The 22,536-nt window shown below is 33.3% G+C and overlaps 1 protein-coding gene across 2 annotated transcripts; it reads left to right on the top strand.

The window, feature by feature from the left end:
- Nucleotides 1-5,619: 5,619 nt before the first annotated feature.
- barc (RRM1_TatSF1_like and RRM2_TatSF1_like domain-containing protein barc) lies at nt 5,620-22,232 on the top strand. Of its 2 annotated transcripts, XM_067285066.1 has the most exons (9): nt 5,626-5,694; nt 12,783-12,984; nt 13,354-13,520; nt 13,588-13,735; nt 16,815-17,017; nt 17,095-17,264; nt 17,334-17,430; nt 21,157-21,246; nt 21,320-22,232. In XM_067285066.1, exons 3-9 carry the CDS (start codon nt 13,362-13,364, stop codon nt 21,755-21,757), a joined length of 1,305 nt encoding a protein of 434 aa, XP_067141167.1. In that variant the 5' UTR covers nt 5,626-5,694; nt 12,783-12,984; nt 13,354-13,361; the 3' UTR covers nt 21,758-22,232. The 2 variants fall into 2 exon arrangements, with proteins under 2 accessions (XP_067141169.1, XP_067141167.1); XM_067285068.1 differs by lacking the exon at nt 12,783-12,984 and having other exon boundaries at nt 5,620-5,694.
- Nucleotides 22,233-22,536: the final 304 nt, after the last annotated feature.

Below are 22,536 nucleotides of genomic sequence, written 5' to 3'. Positions count from 1 at the left end.
TCACTGAAAAAATTTCCTGTAAATCTCTAACTCTGTTTCTATCCATTCATATGTGCCAATAACTAATACACTATATCAGTAACATCTATACAAATAGTAACATGCATTCGTAGACTATAATAAAAAATTAGGTTAATGTTACCTATGGTTTCAAAATGGCGGCTCGTCTTTGATTCCAGCAAATAGAATGAAGGAAACAGTGGGGACGCACGTTCTAACCTAACCTAACCTACTCTAATAATTTTGTTGGTAATAATTATGGTAATTTATTAGAATAGGTTAGGTTAGAACGTGCGTCCCCACTGTTTCCTTTCTTCTATTTGCTGAAATCAGAGACCAGCCGCCATTTTGGAACCATACGTAACATTAACCAAAAAGTATCACCGAAAATAAAAGTAATAAAGTGTTTATTAATATAATACAGTAGAGAGTCGTAAATCGGCACCCTGGTAATCGGAATCGCCGGTAATCGGCACGATTTTCAGTCGGACTGTGTCGTGCTGAATCGAACGTTTTTGATACTAAATTTACTTCTAAAGTATAATCTTCATGTTTTTATATTCTTCAATATATTTATTTTGTTTGTACAAAATGCAGAAATAATTTTTAACGATACGATAGCCTCGATTATTATTATAAAAATTTTCGTTAGGCTTAAAATCGACGAAAATTCAACACGAAGCGACACGCAACGGAGAAGAATTTGAACATCGGACAGGTTAATATATTTTTTCGTACATAGACCGTAATCGGAACAAATCCCTAATCTGAACAACCCCAGTCCCCAATTGATTCCGATTTTCGGTTCTCTACTGTACGTAATATACTGTATTGCCATCTATCGTCGATTCTTACAAACAAAATAAATTGTTTTTATATTTTAAAAACGATTTTGTAATGTATAAATTTTGTTTATATATAAAATGTTAATGAAAAGTGATCTTATAATAATAATATCTATTAAAATATCAAAAATATATCGGAAAACAGGAAATGCGTGTATATATAGTCACGTGGTAATTTAAACAGGCAAAAGTAAATAAAAAAATTATGGTGTATAGCAGTGATTACTTTTAATAAGAATAAATAATATAGGCTACATAAAACTAACTTAAAAGTATACATATACTATAAAATAGATTACACACTAGCAGAATCGATAGATAAACTGGTCCTTGAGCTACGCTTTCGAATAGAGTTAATGTGTCGAGTTGCCGATAGCTGGCGTTAGAGTCGCACTACGGCGAGAAGAAGTTGGTTTATCTATTTGGTTAGCTTGTAGTTTTATCGTTTTCAAGCATTTTTGTAACTTTTTCTACTGTTCTGTCAAAAAAATTATTCGTAATTACATTTTTTAATTTTATATCATGTATAACTGCCTTACTACTGAAGCCGTAAGTTCGATCGTCCGTCATTAATCTCAAGAACGAAGTTAAAATACATAAAAATACAGACCAGATAGTATTTACTTAAATTAAAATATGATTTAAAATTTGCTGCTCGGCGATGTTTAATAATTTTTTATTAAAGCAGTTGATAATGTACGATGTTTATTTCATATTAATCTTCTATATATATATATGTGTTACAATCAAAATTCGTTTTTAGTTAGAACGCGTTTTAACTAGTTGAAACTGGTTTATACTGGATGTCTTTGTTAAAACCCGTTTTGTCTAGTTAAAACTAGTTTTAACTCAAATTCATTTTTGACTAGCAGTAAATTCTAGTTTTAACTAGACAAAACGGGTTTTAACAAAGACATCCAGTATAAACTAGTTAAAACCCATCCTAACTAAAAACTGGTTTTGACGGTAACATATAGAGTGATTCGGGGTAAGATGGTAAGCGGGTGAAGATGCCTAGTTTTTGATATTTTCAAACGGTGACGTCAGATATTGTCATGTGTTTGTATGATGAATCGTTGGCCAATATTGAGTGCGGAAAGCTATAGTTGGCTACCGTTACCTCATTTTCTACATCTGAGAAGAATAAAAGCAAGATAAGAACGAAGTTTTTGTTGTAAAATGTTTCTAGAATCATTTTAAAACTAAAAGTTAAAATAGAATTTATTAAAAATTGCGGAATTAATGTGTGATGTAGTTAAGGTTCTAAAGTTTCCATTGTGAGCTACCGCCGATCCCGATCGGACATGCTAGAACCTGTACAACGTAGGTATCTTACCCCGACAAATGGAAAAGATGCCACATTTTTCATGGGGTAACATGTCTATTTTTAATAATTTTTTGTTTTCTTACAGGATATGCGTAGAAATTACATCAGGACTTCACAAAAAGATTTTTGGATTGAAAAAAGCTTTCAGCTAGCTGTAGAGTACGTTAGAACGGGTGGAAACTTAATAATACTTATACTGTGCTTTTTTTAGCTCTTTTCGCCCTGTGGGCACTAAGAGGGCCTCTTTTAGTAGGCCCATTATGGGTTCGGCCAGGCCTACAATGGGGCGACCGGGTGGTGAGGGACGGGGCCCGACAATATCCGAACGGACCATCCCCCGAAAAATTCCTGGGGATTATTCGACCCGTTCGGATTCGATCCCGGGTCCCACAGAGCGGTAGGCTGCCACCTTGACCGCTCGACCATCCGGCCGTCTCCATTCTTAAGTTTGTAAATTACATGAGAGACAATAAAAATTTGAATGTAGGCCCTCTTGATCTTGAGCCCCTAGGCTGAAGTCTAGTTAGCTTATAGGAAAATCCGGCCCTGGGTACATTCCAGCCCAAAATATCTATTGAATTTCTTTAAACTAATTAATTTCTATCTACATTCAGTTTACTGATTTTCACGTAGTTTCAACTATTGGAGAAAAATTTAAGAAAATGGTAAACTAAGTATAATTCTTAGAAAAAAGGATATAATTTGAAAATAATATATACTACATTCACTTAATTACTGTGACAGGTAGCATATAGCACTTGCCACTTGAATTTTTGTATTTCTGAACGATACTTTCTTAATGAGTGGCTTTCAGTAGCCGAATGGTAAAACCACCGAACGCCGGTAGTTAGTTTGTCCTGGGTTCGAGCATGGCCAACGGGCTAGCCACTTAGAATAACACCTAAATAGGGTCCAGCTTCCCATAAAAGTGTTTCCGATATGCATTCTCCTCTGTAGATCGCTCACGTGTGGCGTTGCCGTAACCAAATAAACCAAACTAATTCTAACGAACGATTATTTATTGTGACGTCGTCGAAATGCCGGGCTGCAACTTTTCGTCACAATGTTCTCGATTCTTTTAGTGGTGCATTGCCCCTGTACATCATATTTTTCCTGTTAGAAATAGAATCGTGTCGGTCATCTATTAAACACCGTTCAAGGGAATATTTTGAATCGGAGTCAGGGCCGGATTTACATAAGGGCATTTGGGGCCTGTGCCCAGGGCCCCCACAAAATAGGGGCCCCCACAAAACTAAAAAAAAATTATGTTTAAACATAATTTTTTTTCTATTACCGCGACAGCCTAGTGTGGCCTAATCATGAGGGCAACAGGCAGAGAAAACCAAACCCGGAAAAAAACCTATGAAACATCGGAAAATTTTGGGAAAAAATTTCACATAGGTATTTTTCAGTTAAATTGAAATCATTAGTTTTACACAATAAAATATATGTATGTTTACAATAACCTTATTTTTAAATGAAATTTACAACTTCCTAGTTCAAATCTAATTGAAAGTACAGTATTTTGTGTAAATTTTCTAAATCCTCAAATTTGCCTACTCTTAAAGGGGGGACCCCCACCGAATTTGTGCCCAGGGCCCCTGGATTGGTAAATCCGGCCCTGATCGGAGTAACGTGACTTCCGTTCCAAACCAAAAGTTCGCGTATGGTTAATCAGTAATCATTGACCATCCTCTCTTCAGGAGGTCTTTTGGCCAAATTAATTCCACCCTCTTCCGCAACAGTCCGTTTTTTCTATCGGATCAGCGTATGATCGCATTCGAATAGGAAAATTATGTAATACAAGGTTACCAGCCAGCACAAAATATGTTTTGAGTGGTTCTTCAGGGTGCCGAGTTTAAATATTTTGTCCGTTTTTTTTCCGAAATTTGATTGGTTGGAAGATTATTCGGCTGCGAATGGTACAGTTTCTTAGAGTTAACATTAGGAAAAAATACGACATCTTAAATCAACGTGAAATGACCGAACGGTTAACCGCTCTGGAGACCCGGGATCGAATCCGAACGGGTCGAAAAACCCCAAGAATGTTTTGGAGGATGGTCCTTCGGATTTTCGTTTCCAGTTCCTAATGTACTGTACTTGCTAAAAAGAGGCCCTCTTAGAATACACAGAGAGGATAATTAGAAAAAATAGCGACGTAAAAAAGAAATATAATAATAACTTTTTATAGTAAGTAGTTTTTTTTACACAATTTGTGTTTCGTGATAAGAGTCATAAATCTAACCTCACGAGTTCAGAAACGGTTAAAAAAACACTTTGCTTAAACAATATGGAATTATGATAATTACAAATATCAGAATAGTATATTAGCAATTTTTTCCTAAATTAATGCAGCAAGATTGTGTAACGAGGAAACCGGGATACATTTCCTTATTGTAGTATTTTCGGCGTATGAGCCATGATAATTTCGCGCATTGTTTTTAAAACTCTGTCTGTCCTGTGAGAACTAGTGTTTTCCCATGCTCATCAGATATACGACGCATGTGAATCGCCTAAGCTTCGGGTAAAATTTTTGCTTTCTCTTACATTCATTACATTTGTTCGGATCCTTCAAGATAAAATGTAACGTAGTCAACAGATAAAATTTGACAATGTGCTTAATAACAATTTCTTTATTTATACTGCAGCCAACACTACTGGTGGATTGCATTGAAATTAAATCAACACATCCCGAATATATGCAATTCTCGCACACTAAGAGGAAATTGGACATCATTAATTATCCAATTTATTTGGTTGGGAACACTAATCCGCTTTTGTCAAATGTACTAGTGAAACAAGCATCACTTTCGTCACACTTTGTAAATCGGATAATTGTTTGTAACAGAATTAGGTAAATTATGGGCAATCTCTTGCGGGTTCGAGAAGGCTGACAATGGCTGCGTTCAGCAGTCAACAGTTATAACTGAGCAATGCTATTATATAGTTAACAGGAAAGCAGCCGTCATTGGTCAGTTGCAGTAGCGAACTCTACCGAATATGACGTCAAAACACTAACAATGATCCGAAACACAGCTACTGTAGAGGGCGGTTAGCAAAACAATACCCAACAGCTCCGCAACTTTTGAGTCTGACGAACGCAGCCATTATAAGCGCATGAAAATTTTCAAAATTTTCAATTAAGTATATTTGGTATATTCCACAATGTATGCACGTATATATTTAATTATAACACCTTCCGGCGTACGGTCATAAAAAAGTAACTTTTCGCGTCTATTATGATATCGGCCGTGCCAGAAACGAAGCGGCATGGCCGATTCAGCAACTGAATCGCATTTAATTTTTAATTAATATATTATATTTCTTTAAATAATTAATTTAAATTTATATAGAAAGTAATAATTTCAGATTATATTTTATTTTATTTCACAAAAATAATAATTTCCTCCTTCAATCATTTCGATATTTGTAGATGGCGCATTACGACGACGTGCTATTTAGAGTCGAAAGTCAAAAATCGTTTGGTGATCGTCAATTCTATAAATCCGTAAATAAATAAAGGTAATTGTCGAATTTTACGTATTTAAATCACGTATAATCTTATATATAATGCAATTAAGGGAAGTGTGCGTGTAATTGCGGGAAATCGTCACGCGCAATGAATTTTATCAATATAATTAACGGGAAAATTCATAAATGTGTGCGTAAATTTGCTAATACATGACGTAAAATCGGAAAGTTTGATCGGCGGGCTTGAAAAATTATTTAAAAAATCAATATTTTAATGACAACTCGTAAGTTAAAACACAAAAAAATATATACTTTTGTATTGTTTCTGCACATATAAATGTTAAATATAGCATTAACATTGAAAACTGGGCTTGAAGGATGCGGTTTGGACCTTATTGAAGCCTTAGACCGTGCTTGCATTGTGCCGAGGATCGCACGTAGACCGTCGGTTTCTTTGACTATTTTACTCTGGTCGGCACGCCTAGAGATCCCGACTGCATTGTCCGAGCCGGCATTCATATCGACCTTGTTCTGTATGTGAAAATGTTGGCGGTGTCATTTGTGGACTTTTCCGCCAGGGTGTCGAGGTGCCCCGACGACATACGCGTCTAAGCAAACCGGAGCGATGGAAATTTGTCCCTACCTTGTCGAGCTCTTGACGTCTCTGCGGCTTTGTCCCGACGGTAAAGTCGTAGGGAGACGACCGCTCAAGTAATCGCTTTCCTTATCTCTGTCGAAAAATATATAGGTCGAGTCGCTGCGATGCCCTCTGTGCTACGCTGGCATTCTTTGTTTACATCTCACTAATTTCTACTCTTCAGATTTACATAAAATTACTGATACAAATGATTACTCATAAAGTAGAGGTCATTTAAATATTTTAAAAATATTGCCCTTTCCCATCTCTTCAACGTATAAGTATCTTTTGATCTAATTTCCGTGGAAAATGTGATTAATAACAGAAAACGATATTTATCTCAAAGAATTTTGTAATAAAATTAATTTTTTATGCTTTTACCGACCTGAAGTTGGGGAGAAACTGTTTTATTAATATACTGTATACATATTGGAAAAGTTAGAACTCGGTCTATTCTATCAAAAAAACATTAATATTGGGAGTGGGGTAATTGTTGAAAATATTTTTGAAACACCTTTACTTTTTGATAAAGTAAAAACACTTACAGGTTAAAAAGTCTCGTAATTTTGAGATGTGGTCCTCATTTCCTTAATTAATATCTCCCAAACTAATGGTCCCATTTTCCTGAAAATTTATAGAAACATTTTCCTCTAATATACAAACCACCGCGCAAAATCGCAGAGTTCTTACATGTTCTTACAGACACTGAAAAAATAGATCATTGAGGATTGTAAATTATGTAGGCTTGTTTTGACAGCTGGCATTGTTTGTAGGTTTGCTTTGATGCCCGACATTGTTAATTTTAAGTAACAAAGAGATTGGTTGTTGAAATTTGTCGTTTATCCTGCTGTCCTGAATTGTATGAAGTCTTTTTGAGTATAGAAAAGTCAAAAGATAGCTTTATAAATGGGAAATAATTGCAGTATTGTAAAATGTGCTGCATTCTGTTTAGCTACAAACATTGTGCCCTTTGTAGTTTTCAAGCTTGCGCATAATTCCTGACACGATATTACCTACAATGTCAACACAATTAATTTACTGTAGATTTGATTAAATTTTCTCGGATATATTCATTTCTTCACATGGTTATTTTCACGGTTCTATACTCTGCAAACTGGACTGTTCGGCTTTCTCTAATACGCTTCTAAACCTAAATTTTGTCCGGTAACAAAATTGCAGATTAAAGATGCATTTAATTTTGTTATCGGATGGAATTTAGGTTTGGTGGTTTGTTAGATGTTATTTTTATCTCAAAATATTGTTTATATTCCCGGCATCTTAAAAAATTTACGAGCATTCGAGTATTGCATGCACGTGGCTGATTTTTGTTATTTTTGATCCCCTCACTCGTATAAACAATTAAAAGCATTGCCTTGATCCATTGTAAATAATGTAAGATTGTATTCATTTACCTTTCCTTGTTACGATTATTAAAATAACAGAACAAGCTAGATATTTTTAATGTACCTACAATCTGAATACTTTTATTGATTTTATACATTTATTTTTTTAAATTCTCATTAAAAAATGATAAGTTTCTTTTGAACATGGATTAGTGTGTGATTGGTGCTTTTATTTGAATCTTTCAAATATTCGATAGCACTCTAACGTGAGTTTGAATGTACTAAAATATCGAAACGTAATTTATTATAACCATGTCTTTTTTCTCAATTAAATTTCAATGTTACTCTTTTGTAATAAAAAAGGATGCTGAAACACTCTATCCAGCTTGGAAATTCTTGTTAAGGGACATTTCAATGTGACTTAATTCTTCAATATTTATTATATATATATTAATTGAAAGTGTGTTTCAGTTTGTCCAACTTAGTTTGAATAAATGGCATGGGCTAAAAGTACAGTTTGGGTATCATGTCTTGCAGATAATGCTGCCAAAGAGAGATCGAGTAGGTGCAATAGTTCAGGCATGGACAAGTGGCAAAGGTACGATGTTAAGTCTACGGTACAAATATGTCAGGATCCCACTCCCCTGTCGTCTTTAGCCCAAGCAATTTTTTGTTTTGCAGTTTCATTATTTTAAATATTGAGGTCGATAAATGTACATTTTAGTTACTAAGACCATTGTTTTTATCACCCTCTTCTAACTCATTATCACCAATTCCCACCCTCTGAAAAGCTCGTGCAACACTGGGCACATGCATTTAGTTTAATTTGACTGAGTAAGAATAAAACAATGTTTTTACATTGTATTATTGTAAGTTGTAATTTCTTAATTATTTTGATGTTATTTAATTACTGTTTGTATACTTTATAACTGCACTTGCTCGTGCCATACATTGTAGTCATGTTAAGTAATGTCATTATGTTCAAGTATCACAATATATGCATGGTATAATACGGTAGTTAAATTCCTATAAAGTCTTGTTTAGTGCAAAATCATGTTAATTGGGACTAAGAAACAATGCATTCCAAAAGTAACAAAAATATATGATATTTAATTTTATAACTATTCAAAATACTGGCAACTGAACAATTGTCTTACAAACTATCATATAAACTATGACTTGGAATAAGAGTCAATGCACTTGACCTCATCTAATCAACTCTAAGTAATAGCCTCTCTCCGCCAAATGGCACTACAGAGTACTAAGAGATGATGTTCTAATCGTAGGCCGGTCCACCGCCCGGTGGGCACCGAGCTCCTTGATGAGTGAAAACCGGACCCGAGATAGGTGCACTTGACGTTGGCTCTTCTTCCAAGCCATATATGTATATATATATACAGTGAAATCTCACTTATTGAGCATAATTCATTCCAAAATCTTACTTGTTAAGTGAAACGGTTTTTCCCATATAAATTAATGCGTTCCATGCCGAAAAAAATACTCAAATATTTTATGTATAACGTTTATTTAAAGAAAATTATACATATGGAGAGTGAATCATCTTTTCTGCTAGCATGGAATGAACCAACTTGGTATGCAAATTCGATTTGCAAAAAACAAAAAAAAAATCACAGATAATATGTCTGATAAACATGCCAAACGATATGCCAACGATATTCTTGGGCTATGTAAAGGCTATAATTAAATATTAGAAATTAATTAATTTGATTAGAGTATGCTGCCATCTCGTATTAAATTTAATAATTATAAATAATTAATTTTTAATTTAAACATTTTAAAAATTTAATTTGGAATTGGTTATTAAATTTAATACAAGATGGCAGCATAACTGCCTGCCTCTAGTCAAATTAATTAATTTCTAATATTTAATTATAGCCTTTACGTAGCCCAAGAATTTGGCATATCGTTTGACTTGTTTACTATATAACGGGTGATGGTTGTTGACGTTTATACGTAATATGTGTGAACACTAGTTTGGAAAAATGTTTGATCACAAGCGACACTAAGATGCTAGCATAACAAGTGCTAAACACAGACTGGTGGAGCATGTGCACAATCCGGGACTTCCCCTCTCCTCATCACTCGTCGAGTGAGTCATTTTTTTACAATTTGTTTTGCTCGTTATGCGAGGTGCTCATTAAGCGAAGTTCCACTGTATATATCTGTCAAATAACATACGTTTATTTAATTTTCTTCCTGTTACTAAGCACTGTGAAATGATAGTGAGTTTTCTCTGTTGCAGGATATCTTTACCTTCTGAACTTTCTTCTGTATCATCTACATTTTGTGTATTGTCTATGCTTTTACTTGATAGATTTTTGTAAACTCACATGATAAACCTTCAATAACATTCAATATCTTTCTTCGGATAAGCTTTCTGTATCATAATTTAAGTTTTCAATGATCTCCCAATCTAGAGGTTGCAATCTACAAGTTGTATTTGGTGGTAAAAATTAAACTGTTATAGCTGTCGGAGCACTAACTGTTAAATGTCCATCACAGTTTTGACAAAAGAATAATTTTTCTGTCTTTGAAACACTGAGGCATTGTTATAACAATGATAGTTTCTCATTATTTATCTTGTTTGCTTCAGTCACATGAAACCACTTTAAATGTGTCATTCTATCTGAAAGACATTTAAAAAATAAGCCATTTTGTGTGTGTCAAAAACATCAAATTCACTGGCATAATTAGAAATTTTAGACTGTTAAGCAAAATAAGGTAAACGCCCCTCCAATGTTTAGGGCCTAATTCCTCCACATTAGTTGATAGTATAGGAATTTAAGCAAATCTAATGTGGAAAAAAACGTTACAAAATTAATCTACGGAAAGGTTTATAAATAAAATGAGCAATTATTTATTGTAACATTGTCACGATGCCAGGCTGCAATTTTTAATTTATTTAACTTAAAATATATGCTCTCCACCTCAAATTAGTAGTGACTTGCCCCTGTACATCACACTTTTCCTTTAATCGTAGAGTCATCTATTGTTAAAGTCGGTCATCTACATAATATCTTTCGTGGGAAAATTTTTGAATTGAAATAACGTGATATCCAGTTTTCGTCGGAAGTTTGTATACAGTTAATAGGCCTCCTGCCCCTAAGGTTTCCATATCTGGTCTTATATTTTATCAATATATTAAAATGTAGTGACACGGGTACAATACACCACACTGCAGACATATGAAACACCTATCAAAGTGACATCAAATTAATTCAGATAGGAATGTCAATCCTTAAACAGTATTGAAATGAGAGAGTTGTTATTTTTGTTAAACGTATCTTGTGTAAGTAATGCCATCGGACAACATATTCTTTGTTGTCGTATTATCAGATTGAACTAATGAAATAAGGCAATGAAAGTCATGGGCAATCTGCCAAGGGAGTGCTTCTCAGGAGAGCTTTTTATGGAATTTGTATCCCTACTTAGGTGTTAGACACATGAAAAAACTTGGAAAAGTCTGTACAGCCAGCCTCTCGACGAGGCTCGAACCCTCGATGACTATCGGAGTTTGGTGGTTTTACTGTTATAGTACTGTATAGTGTAAAGTGTCATTTTGCACCGTTGCAAAATGGTATTGGTAAGTGTAATTGAGGAAAAAAACCTGTTTAAAATAAGTAGTATAAATTTATTTAAAATGAATTGTTCCTAGTCAGAACAAACACAAAAAATATTAATACTTTTTAATAAAATTTTCATATTTATGCCGTTCTTTAGAAATTGTGCCTAGCACCTGGTCTGGTTTCCCTTACGTTGTTCATTAAGTGCTGCTTAACGGTACTTAATAGCAGTTATGTCACTGTCCGAGTTATAGTTTTGTACAGTCTCTGATAAATTTTTTAATCACCTCGCCTTCTGCACTTTGCCACAGAATTTGTTGAAAACTATTCTGTGCCACCTCTTAAATTTATCGGGTCATTTGCTGCTTCATTTGATTTTGTTAAATCTCATTTGTTGTTTGAATTGTTCAATATTTTTCTCTTAAGTTTTTTGTCAATGGCGACATTCTTGTCTCTATGCTGTAAAGAATACTTAGGCACATTCTTTGCATCTCGACACTGGCATTTATGCTTACTTTTCTGTTCTGCCTTCCGAAATCCTCTCCTTGTTTTTCAAAAATGTAAAGTATTTAATGGAATGTCAAATTCTTTCACAATTTGTATTTTTCTTTTTGCTTTCCTCTATGGCCTTAATTTTGAAAATGATCACACGTCAGATTACATGTGTTTGTGGGCCAGACTTGGTCCTTGGCTGTAGATTGCCTGCCCTAATTTTGAAAATAGTTTGAGGTACTATTTAATTCACTACTCTTAATAGATAGCCTATGTTTTTCTCGTCATCTTTGCAAACGACTCTATATTGCTAAAGTTTAAAGGCGGAATAACTGTTAAGCTTAATAAAGTTAATATTAACATCTGTAAAACTTTATTTGTTAAAATTTCTAATCAGAAAAGACCGAAGACGCGACTAAAAAGAATGCCAATATACGTAACGAAACCGAAACTTTCACGACAAAGTTAAATAAAGGATCTACAAATGGTTTTTCTGAATAAACAAACATCGGTTAAATTGCCATGTGTAATCAAATATATAAAATTTTATTGCGTAAAACATGGAAAAAAAATGTTAGCTAACGGAATAAAGACGGTAAAATGAGTTTAAAAACGAACGATATATTCTATAAATAGTAATATTCGGATAATATTACGCAAAGTAATAAAACTTACCGTTCATTGGCAGCATATAAGCTTGTTAGTGCCAGACGCCAAAAAGCGTAGTAAACAATTAATTTGCCAATGTTAAATAAAAACAAATCTGAAGAAAGTAATGCAGTTTCTTGTCTAAATAAGAAATGTTTTAAGTCAGTTTATTTTAAAAGAATTTCTTTGTATACGGATATATTATCTAAACCACTTAAAGTAGGTCATTGGTAATTTATTTAATTATTTTATTAAATGAGAATTGAATATCTTAAATATATATATATATATTTCAAAAGTATAAGGACATAATATAAAGTTTGAAACGTGGAATATAAACTCTGAAAGAAATTATGGTAATTAAAATGTATCAAATGCAGCCGGCCTCTGTACACACGAGTTTAATCTGGTTTGGATCCTTGGGATTTTTTATAGGTGGTTTGACTCCGACGTATTAGGATCGACCTGTCGACGTCCATTCACCCCGTTGTGGATCCGGCCAAATACATAACGAGCATAAAAACAGCTCCGTGGTGCTCGTGGAACGGATGTAAATTATTGTTAAATAGGAGATGATTGGTCAAAAATTTGTGATTGTTAATTTGCTATGACATAGACAAGACGGAGAAAATTAGAGGTTGGTTTAAATATTTTGATAGATATTTTTGGATACTGTCCATATCAATTTTTAGATCAAACATGAAATGAAAAAAGTTCAGCGCAAATGTAGAACGAAAGTTACGTGTGTGAAGTATGCAGTGATATTATCGTGCATCGAAATAACTTCTTGATAAGAACGGTGGAAGTGCTAACCATCTGTGCTTCCACGTACAAGAATCTTATAAATAAATAAATGAAGGAAGGTGTCATTCTTTGAAGAGCATGGTAATTCATAGTAGATAAGAGTTTATAGCATTAGTTGTAATCCATTTTACTACACGTTAGGATTGATAATTCTTGTACCAATTACGCGCGCAAATTATTACAGTAAATTTAATGTTTCTAGATAACAACATGAACGATCCCGATTTTGAAAAACAGTTAGAATACGAAGCGTTAGAGAAACAGAAGCAAGAACACGGAGAATGGCACGGCGATTCTTGCGTCTACACGGATCCAAAGGACGGAACCGTTTACGAATGGAACGCAGAAAAACAGGCGTGGTTTCCAAAGGTAAGAACCATAAAAGAATAAAAATTATTTCTAATTGTGCAACATCATTTATTAAATTATTTCACAGATCGACGACAATTTTATAGCGGCCTATCAGGCCAGTTACGGTTACGAAAACACCGCCACGTCATGCACTTCGAAAGAGGAGACCACCAGTTCAGCCATTCTTAAACAACCCCAAAAGGGAGAAAAAAGAAAAGTGAACAGCGAACCGGGTAACTTATTAATTCTTAAAATAAGGAATCAAAGTAAAAAAAGACAAACGCCATTACTTTAAGTCGACTTGAAAATAATTTATCAATGAATTTAATAGTAGAGATAAGTAAAGGGAATCTGTTTCTAGATTTTCTGAATTAGTTAATTAAGATGCCAAGATATTTCCGTTTAATGAAGTTATCTTCAGATTGCACTTCCATTTTACTTTCTAATGTTAAATTCGTTAATAAATTTAAAACTAACTCGGAAAATGTCTTACTAAAATATCCAGCAATTTGGCTTACGTTAAATGTAGGCTTGGATAATGAAAGACCAAAAAAAAATTGACAAAAATGTTAATGCGTTATTATGAAATAATAATTTTGCGAGTTTATTTTTTTATATTGTGAGAAACTAAACACTGGCTCTGTATTTGAAGCCCAGAACGAGTGTTCGGTTTCCCACAACCTGAAGACAAAGAAAAAAATACAATGTGTTTCCAAAAGAAAGGAGATAAAGAAAATTTTATAATAGGTTATTTACAGCAAATTATTAATTAATTAAATTATTGTAGCAAATTGTTAATTATATTATGTATTGTGTAATTTGTGTTATTTTAAAATGAAACATAAAATGGCCCTCTTTGCAAAACTATATTTAGTTGCCGTCGTTAATTCCGGTATCTTTCTTCCATTAAATATAATTAGACTATAATAGATGGATATAAATGTTCAGTTCAAATTTAATTTGTATGTTTTTTTTTTTTTTTTTTTCACATTTCCAAACTTAAAGTAATGATTGTGGCTTAAATTCAAGTATACTTTTACTATTTACCGAAAGATTGTGACGAAATCTGTCATTGTTTGACCAATCTTTCGACTGTATTTATTATCTATACTAAACAACACCAGGGTGAAGTCATCTACTTACCAAAGCCTGTGGTCGGAGGCCATTTGTATCTACGGATCTAGCCTTATCGACACATGTATCAACCACAAGGAGGAATTGACTCTGTCCATAGCGTGGCAAACGCTAATGGACAACAGCCTGTAAATCTAGACAGATGCTTCCGGCTGTAGCGTGCATGCCCGGTAGGACGACTTCAAAAAACACGTATTCAAGTGAACTTTCAAATTGTCGTGTTTTTATTTAGTTGCATCCCGTCGGAAATTTGCCATTTCACCTGAAGGAGAACTGTTTCTGGTCCAAAAAAGTTTGTGAAGTACTGTTTTTTCATTCTTTTTGTTTTTCTTATTTGAGTTTCAGTCATCTACATACCAAAGCCTGTTACAGGCTTTGGTACGTAGATGACTGTATTTATTATTTAATCAAAAATGTTGCAGTCTTTTTCCAGGATAGTAATTATGTTTATTATTATCTGAGAAGAATGTGATGTATGCGGATCGATAGAGTAATCATCTAAAGGTTTTGTCTTCCATCCACATTTGAACATCTCGTAATCTACTAACTATCTAAAACAAAATGACGACTTCACAACAGGGAAGGCATTTTGCATTCTGTGGTTTGCAGAGTTGGAGTAGGTGACACGTGTAATTTGTGGAGCCTTAGAGTTGTGGCCATTGCGGGAGAAGTGACGATGGATACGCCACTTCTCCCGTTATTTTTCTGTGTTGTGTTAAAAATTTATATCTATTTTATAACTTTGTTTAGAGATAAGTAGAATCTGTTTCTAAAAACTCTGTCTATATTTATTTATCTTATTAAAGAAGTCAGAGTTTATTCAATTTTTATAATTGAAGTTATTTTTTTTTTATATTATAGTATGGTCGGGTAGTTTCGGTAGCAAGGTGTCGTCCTGTTGTCGAGCTAAAGACCGGAATATAGTTTTGAATCATGGTGTCTACATAAATATCGAAATATTTGAATCTATGGTGTCATGCATTAGTCTCTTGGCCATAATGTGCAAGTTTAATGTTTGAACATGTAATGCGAACCTCTCATTGTCATCAGATACTGAAACTTTTGTATTATCGAAAGTAGTTGAGTGTTAGATCTCCCATAAGGATTTTCCTAATTTATCGAGATACAATATAAGTCGGGATGTGATTTTTCACCACTGTTGGGTCCACCCGTAATGGATGTAACTGCATATTTAGTCGACAATGTGCCGACATTTTGTATTAGTTTAACAATCGAGCAGTTATGCTCTAGTTATTGTTTTTAGTTTTCTTTAGATAATTTATTATATGATTACTTTTAATTTACCAAAAGGAGGCAATTATATTTTAACTTGCGTTTTTTTTTTCGCAAAGTGATCGGCTCGGTATACCGAATTCCGGCCGTGTCCTTTTGTTTAAAATTAGCTTCTTAAGATAAATTGTTATGAGAAATATTCAAAACCGATTTTATTTGAGGAACAAGCACTTACTTAGACACATTAATATATAAAATTTTTGCCAATTCTTATTTTGAAAATTAAGTTTCAGTTACACTTTATGTGAGAGCCAAACAATTATTCGAAAAATTAAAACATAGATGAGTATTTGTTAAAAACTTAGTTGTAAAGTACAATTAACAATTGAGAGTTGTATGAAAGAAAGTAAAATTTAGTTTAATCTTCAGTTAAAACCACCAAATGTCGGTAGTCAGTCACAGGTTCAGACATCACCAAGCTGGCCATGGAGAGTTTTCTGGGTTATCTTCACATGTCTAATGTCCAAACAGGAGCCAGTTTCCCAAAGAAAGACCTTATAGGAGACATGCCCCATTGGCAGATCGCACTAGTGTTGTGTTGTCTCATTTTGTCGACTTTTAAAATTCGATCCAATGCAAAGACAAAGTTTCAAAGTATTTTTATTTCTGCATTTCCCTCTTTACTATTTAAAAATGAATAGATATTTATTAATCGTTACTAGATGATTTAATAATTTACTCCAAATAAATCCTATAAAAATTTCTCTCACGTGTTACTTTACGTTGAATCGTCCCAAATGTATTATTTCCAATTTAAATAGTAAAATGTTAGTGTGTGTTTTGAAGGTTTACCATCTTTCTGTGATTCTCTAACCAAATCTATTTGATTGGATGCCATTTAATTATGTTTTCTATTAATAAGTGTGTTACTTTTTCGTTTTTAAGGTTGGTTCGAAGTCGACGATGCACACAACACGAACGTTTACGTATCGAACTTGCCGCTGAGCATGACGGACGAAGAATTTGTCGAACTCATGAGTAAATGCGGACTGATCATGAAAGATCCGGATTCTGGTCAGTTCAAAATTAAATTATATCGCAATCCGGACGGGAGCCTGAAAGGAGACGGACGTTGCTGCTACATAAAGGTCGGTCTCATTGTCATTTATTTTGTAATACACAAAGAGTTGCATTAGTTGTGCATAAGCTGCATTTTTTTCATCAGGTAGAATCTGTCGATCTTGCATTGAACATCTTAGACGGGTATATTTATAAAGATAAGGTGATTCATGTCGAAAGGGCAAAATTCGAAATGAAAGGAACTTATGATCCGAGCAAGAAACCAAGAAAGAAAAAGGGAAAGGAAAAAGAGAAAATGAAAAAGAAAATAGAAAAGTTAGTAATTGTAAAATTCAAAAATAAAATAAAAACTTATTTTGCAAAGTTTTAATTTTATTTTATTAGGTTATTTGATTGGAGACCAGAGAAACTTAGAGGAATGAGGGGAAAACACGAGAATGTTGTAATTATATTCAATATGTTTGATCCTGTTGAATTTGAGGTGAGGTTTTTTTTCGTTATATAATCGATCTTTTTAAGTAAGTATAATACTATAAGCTAGGAGATCAATCATACTAATTTTATTGTGGTTTTGACATTATTTGTAAAGTGGTTTGTCTTAATTCTACTTGTACTATGGGGGTTTTCTACAACACGTTTTCACTTCATTCTGGTCGATAACAAGAAGTCCAAAGTCTTTCATAAGTTAAATGTATCGTTCAAAGCCTTTCTTGGTCTTCCTCTTCTTTTTTTGCCCATTTAATCCCAGTTTTGGGGGTTGTATTGATATATATCCCGTCAGATATTCTTCGTGCTTAGTAATAATGCTTTGGAGCATGAATTTGATCATTTGATTGTTAAATTACATAAATAATAAATATCATGCAAAGAAATATTCCATATTCCATTTTATACTATTTTCAAAACACAACTCTTTACTTCATTTTATTTTCCCATCTGTTATGTATACATAACAAGGGACAATATTGGAATCGTGTCAAATTTAACCCTCTGAATTTTTTGCAAATTTCCATGTGTTGAGGCCTGAATCCAAAACAGTAAAAGAAAAAAAAAAAATAGCAAAAATATTCCGTGGATTTGTGCGTGTGTTGGCATTTATTCTGCTTAATTTCTCAGGATGGGGAAAAGATAATTTAACAAAATTTGGCATGGTGGCTTGTATATAAGGGGCATTGATGCTATTAAATTTTGGTGGCGAAAGGTCAAGGGGGTGGGGAGATAAAAGAAGTCGTGTGTGTCTTAATGGTGTAAGGCGACAGAATGACGATTTTACTTGTTATTAACATTTATACTTTTTATAAAATTCGTCTCTACCCTCAGAATTAAGCTTTTTTGCCATTTTATAGTAATTAAAAATATAAAAAGTTTTATAGCAAACCTTCATAATAAAATTGTGTGGCACCATCTGTTAAGTTATATTGTAATTAAAATTTTAAAAGTTTATTTTCTAAACAAGATCTCCTAATAGCTAGGAAGGTTATGCAACTCATTGCTGGATTTTGTTTTAAATGTTGTCTAGTTACATATAATCCAATAAAACATTCAGGAATATCTTTACATCTGATGATATTCACTTCTATTTGATACATTCTCTCTAATTTAATATTTACAATGCTAACGGGCAATTGCCGAAAGATGATTTTGAGATGTCTTCGTCATAGTGACGATTTTTGTTTTCTGGATCTATAAATATGAAATTCATTGTAATTTCCTTTTGTTAAATTATATCTTTAAATCTTTATTTTTAGAGCTAAAAATGATCTATTAACATCTAAATCATAGTATGCTATCCTCTCTTTCACAGAAATAAAATAAGGAATTCAATGTCCTCCTGACAAAGATTGGCTTTGACTATCGTAACTTTTCATTAGCCTTGAGTAGTTGGAAATTTTTGCTACTGCTTAAAAATTAATAACAACAGAATACAATTTTATAAAATCAAAAGCATATTTGAACAGAAATTAATGTTTAGGTGATGTTGAAATTGCAACACTAGTCATTGATTCTGAAGCAAATTGGAAGCAATAAAAAGTTTTAAAAAAATGAAAATTTTCCTGTATTTAGAAATCATGACGTACTTTATTACTAGCAATTTATTTGGCAAATGTAGCCAAATAACTACTTACTCGTAAGCTTTAAAAACTTAATTACTGATTAAATTAAAATCATTCCAACTTATTAGATAACGGACAGATCTGTCATATTCCCAACGTATAACTAAAACAATAAAGAAACTTTGTAATGTTCGACTGTCGTCTTAAGTGCAGATAACGTCTCTATGCAATTTGCCCTTTGGAACTTTAGAAACTACCGAAGAGGTAATCGAACTTTTGACTTCAAATGTAAGATGCATTTGGTTTTGGGGACGTTAAAATATGAGAATATACATGGTTTAGAATTGAAGAAATATGGTAAACGTGATCAAATTTCGACTTTAAAGTCGGTGATGTCGGACTTAGGAACCCGATCCTACTTTTTGCAAAAATTAGATTGTGTTAAAGTAGTTTATTGACATTGTTTTTTGGATCGGATTGCAAACCAAGTGAATAATATGCAAAATAGTATCGAGAGACGGACGTATTGTTTATGGATTCTTTGATGATGCCAATACTGTAACAATTTGCTCGAGAGAAACAATCATGAAGTAAGGACTTCTTAATAAAATTAAATAGTAGTAGATGATGCTAATTACCAAAAAGTTAATTTTCTTGCCATAAAAACTTTGTATATATGAACAATACTTCATTAATTAATATGTGACATTGATTGATATTGTCTAGAGATTAATATTGTGGAAAAGTGATTCTGTCATGGTAAAGCTGAGTTGATTAATTACTCAATATTGTAATCAATTTTAATGAAATTAAAAACACTTGTCTTTTGATTTTTTTCACTTATATACTGTTGAGCTTGATGTAATGGACTAATAGGGGAGCATGATGATCCGATAATGCTGATTGTCTGTTGTATTTGATGTCATAATCAACTACAAAATTAACTGTTTATGAGATATAAGGAATAGTCTACATTCTGGCAAATATGAGGAAAGCAAGGACCATATTTTCAAGCAGGGTGTAAACAATAGCTAATAATACATTGGCATCCATCTCGTATCTAGCAATTCTAGCCTGACGTTCCAACACATTGTTCTTCGGCTACGATGCATCAGAATGAGTGGATTTGGTCCACCATTTCTAAACATATTCCACTGAAATGTCTTTTTTTTTGTCCATTGTGAAGTTGACTTAGCTTGTAACATGGAATAATGTCTGACATATCTAGATCGACAGCCACTCGAACTCAAATCTCGGTCGTGCAGAGAACAAGAGCCTATTTTATACTTTCTCGGTCGTCTGGCTACTAATAATATATATTTATAACAAAGTTCTGTTAAAAAAGTAAAATAATTTTTTAATGGTTTTCTTTCTGTTTAGCACAATCATATTGAATATGTGTTGTTTTCACAACTGAAATATAATAAAATGGATTCATTTTTAATGCGAGAACAATTAATCAATTTATTCATTACTATTATATATTATAATCTGTTAATTATAATATATAACAGTGATATTATCATCATCTCTATGTATATTAATCATAGCTAGGCATTTGTGTTTGACTATTTTGTCTTCCCACCAAATTAATTGAAAGTTATTATCTTTGCAGATTACTGAGATTGTACTGAATATAGTAGTAGTAATTTAGTTAATTATAAGAAATATTTCAATTCACCTATATTACTAGAATATTAATTGACAGCAGTGTCAACAAAATATGCATTCTAACAATACGTTATAGCATGTTGAGTTGCATAAGTTCAGATTTTTTGGTTTATAATTCTTTTCTCGATTTAACAACGTGTTCATTTTGTATATAGTAATGCTTGACTACACCTGATTGACGCTTCGTTTGCCTAAACTTCAGCTTTACTGTAGACAATGCCCATTAAATGAATGCACTGTTGAAATCAAAATGCAACTCGGTGTTTAAATAATGAATTAAATATATGTGATGTGTTTATAATTATATCCGAAAAGTTTTCATTTGCTTAAGTTCTTGCAAACTGATGCAGTATTTCGGAATTTTTTCTCAAATGAAATGATTTTTAAGAATTCCACAAAAATGAGTTAGCAGTTTAATAATTTAAACAATAAAAAATGCACAATTAAACATTATATAAAAAATTTTTATTGTATTTTATCAGAGAGATCCATCACTTATTATGGAGTACCAGAAGGATGTGAGAGAGGAATGTTCGAAGTGCGGAGAAGTTAAGAAAGTCATAGTCTACGACGTAAGCCAAATTCTTTATGCTTTTTTTCTAATGAAATATTAATTTAATTTTAATATTAATTATTGTATTGTAGAGGCATCCAGAGGGGATCGTATCCGTTTCGTTCAAGGAAGTAGAACAGGCCGACGAATGCGTTATCCTGATGAACGGCCGTTGGTTCGCCGGTAGACAGCTGAGAGCCGAAACTTGGGACGGGAGAACAAAATACAAAATCGAAGAGTCTGCAGAAGACAGGGAAAAGAGACTGGCGCAATGGGACAAGTTCTTAGACGGAGAGGAGGGAGAAACAAAATCTGCTTCTGCCAATCCCACATTGTCTAACACAAAAACGGAGAAGAATACCGCTTCCAGTACCATCGAGGTAGGAAATTCTAAAAAGAAAACGACTTCCAAAGGAACCGTGTCGAAAGACGAGGCAGAGACCGAAAGTTCCGGCGAGTCGGAACCGGATCTAGACGAATCGGCACAGAATCTGAACGGAAAGTCGAGCACGGCAAACCAGAAAAACTGAGCGCTTCCTCCTCGTGGAATGTTTAACCGTTATTTAAAAACATACCAGCAGTTCTCCCACGCTTTTATAGACTAAAGTCGGCTGCCAGACCATTAATTAGACTCGCGCTGCCGTTCAAGTTACCAAATCCACTAATAAATAATAAAGTGTTATGTCAAAATATGCCAGATACACGCCACGCATCTCGGAAACTGTACAGAAGCACTCCTCAAACTCTAAAGCATTTTACACTACTACAATAATTCCATTTATTGTATGGGAGCAAAATTATTGTATTGAAATCGTGCAAAAATTCTTTTGTTTTTTTTTATTCTCCACATCATTTTTTTTTTGTAAAGAAGAGATTCAGCATATATTTTTCCCTTTCAAATCATTAATGGAATGTCTACATTGTAAATAAACCTGGTATGTTAAATTCTGTTTTGTATATTGTTTTCAGCGTTTAAAATATATAAATAAATGTTTTAACCAGAAATCAGCTTTGTATGTTTATATTCCACCTTCCATTTTAACATACAAAATATACAGCTGTAGTTCTTAATTTTTTCGATAGATAGCGCTGATGTCTCGCGAAATTCGAAATTTAAAACTTACGTGTAGAAAAAGCTCGCGTCGCATAGTTTGAATTTGAATTTCGTCACGGTTTCCTAGTGCTTATTTTAAATGCCGACACCGGATTGGCAGTTTTGTTTAGGGGGAAGCCGTAAAATTTAATATTAATTTGGATTATTCACTGCTTTCATCGTACGATTTAATATTAAACACAATTATAACTGTGT

The sequence above is a fragment of the Centruroides vittatus genome, unplaced genomic scaffold, assembly GCF_030686945.1.
Source record: "Centruroides vittatus isolate TY-2023 unplaced genomic scaffold, ASM3068694v2 scaffold_149, whole genome shotgun sequence".
Classification (NCBI taxonomy): Eukaryota; Metazoa; Arthropoda; class Arachnida; order Scorpiones; family Buthidae; genus Centruroides; species Centruroides vittatus.
This window is presented reverse-complemented; position numbering and strand designations above follow the sequence as displayed.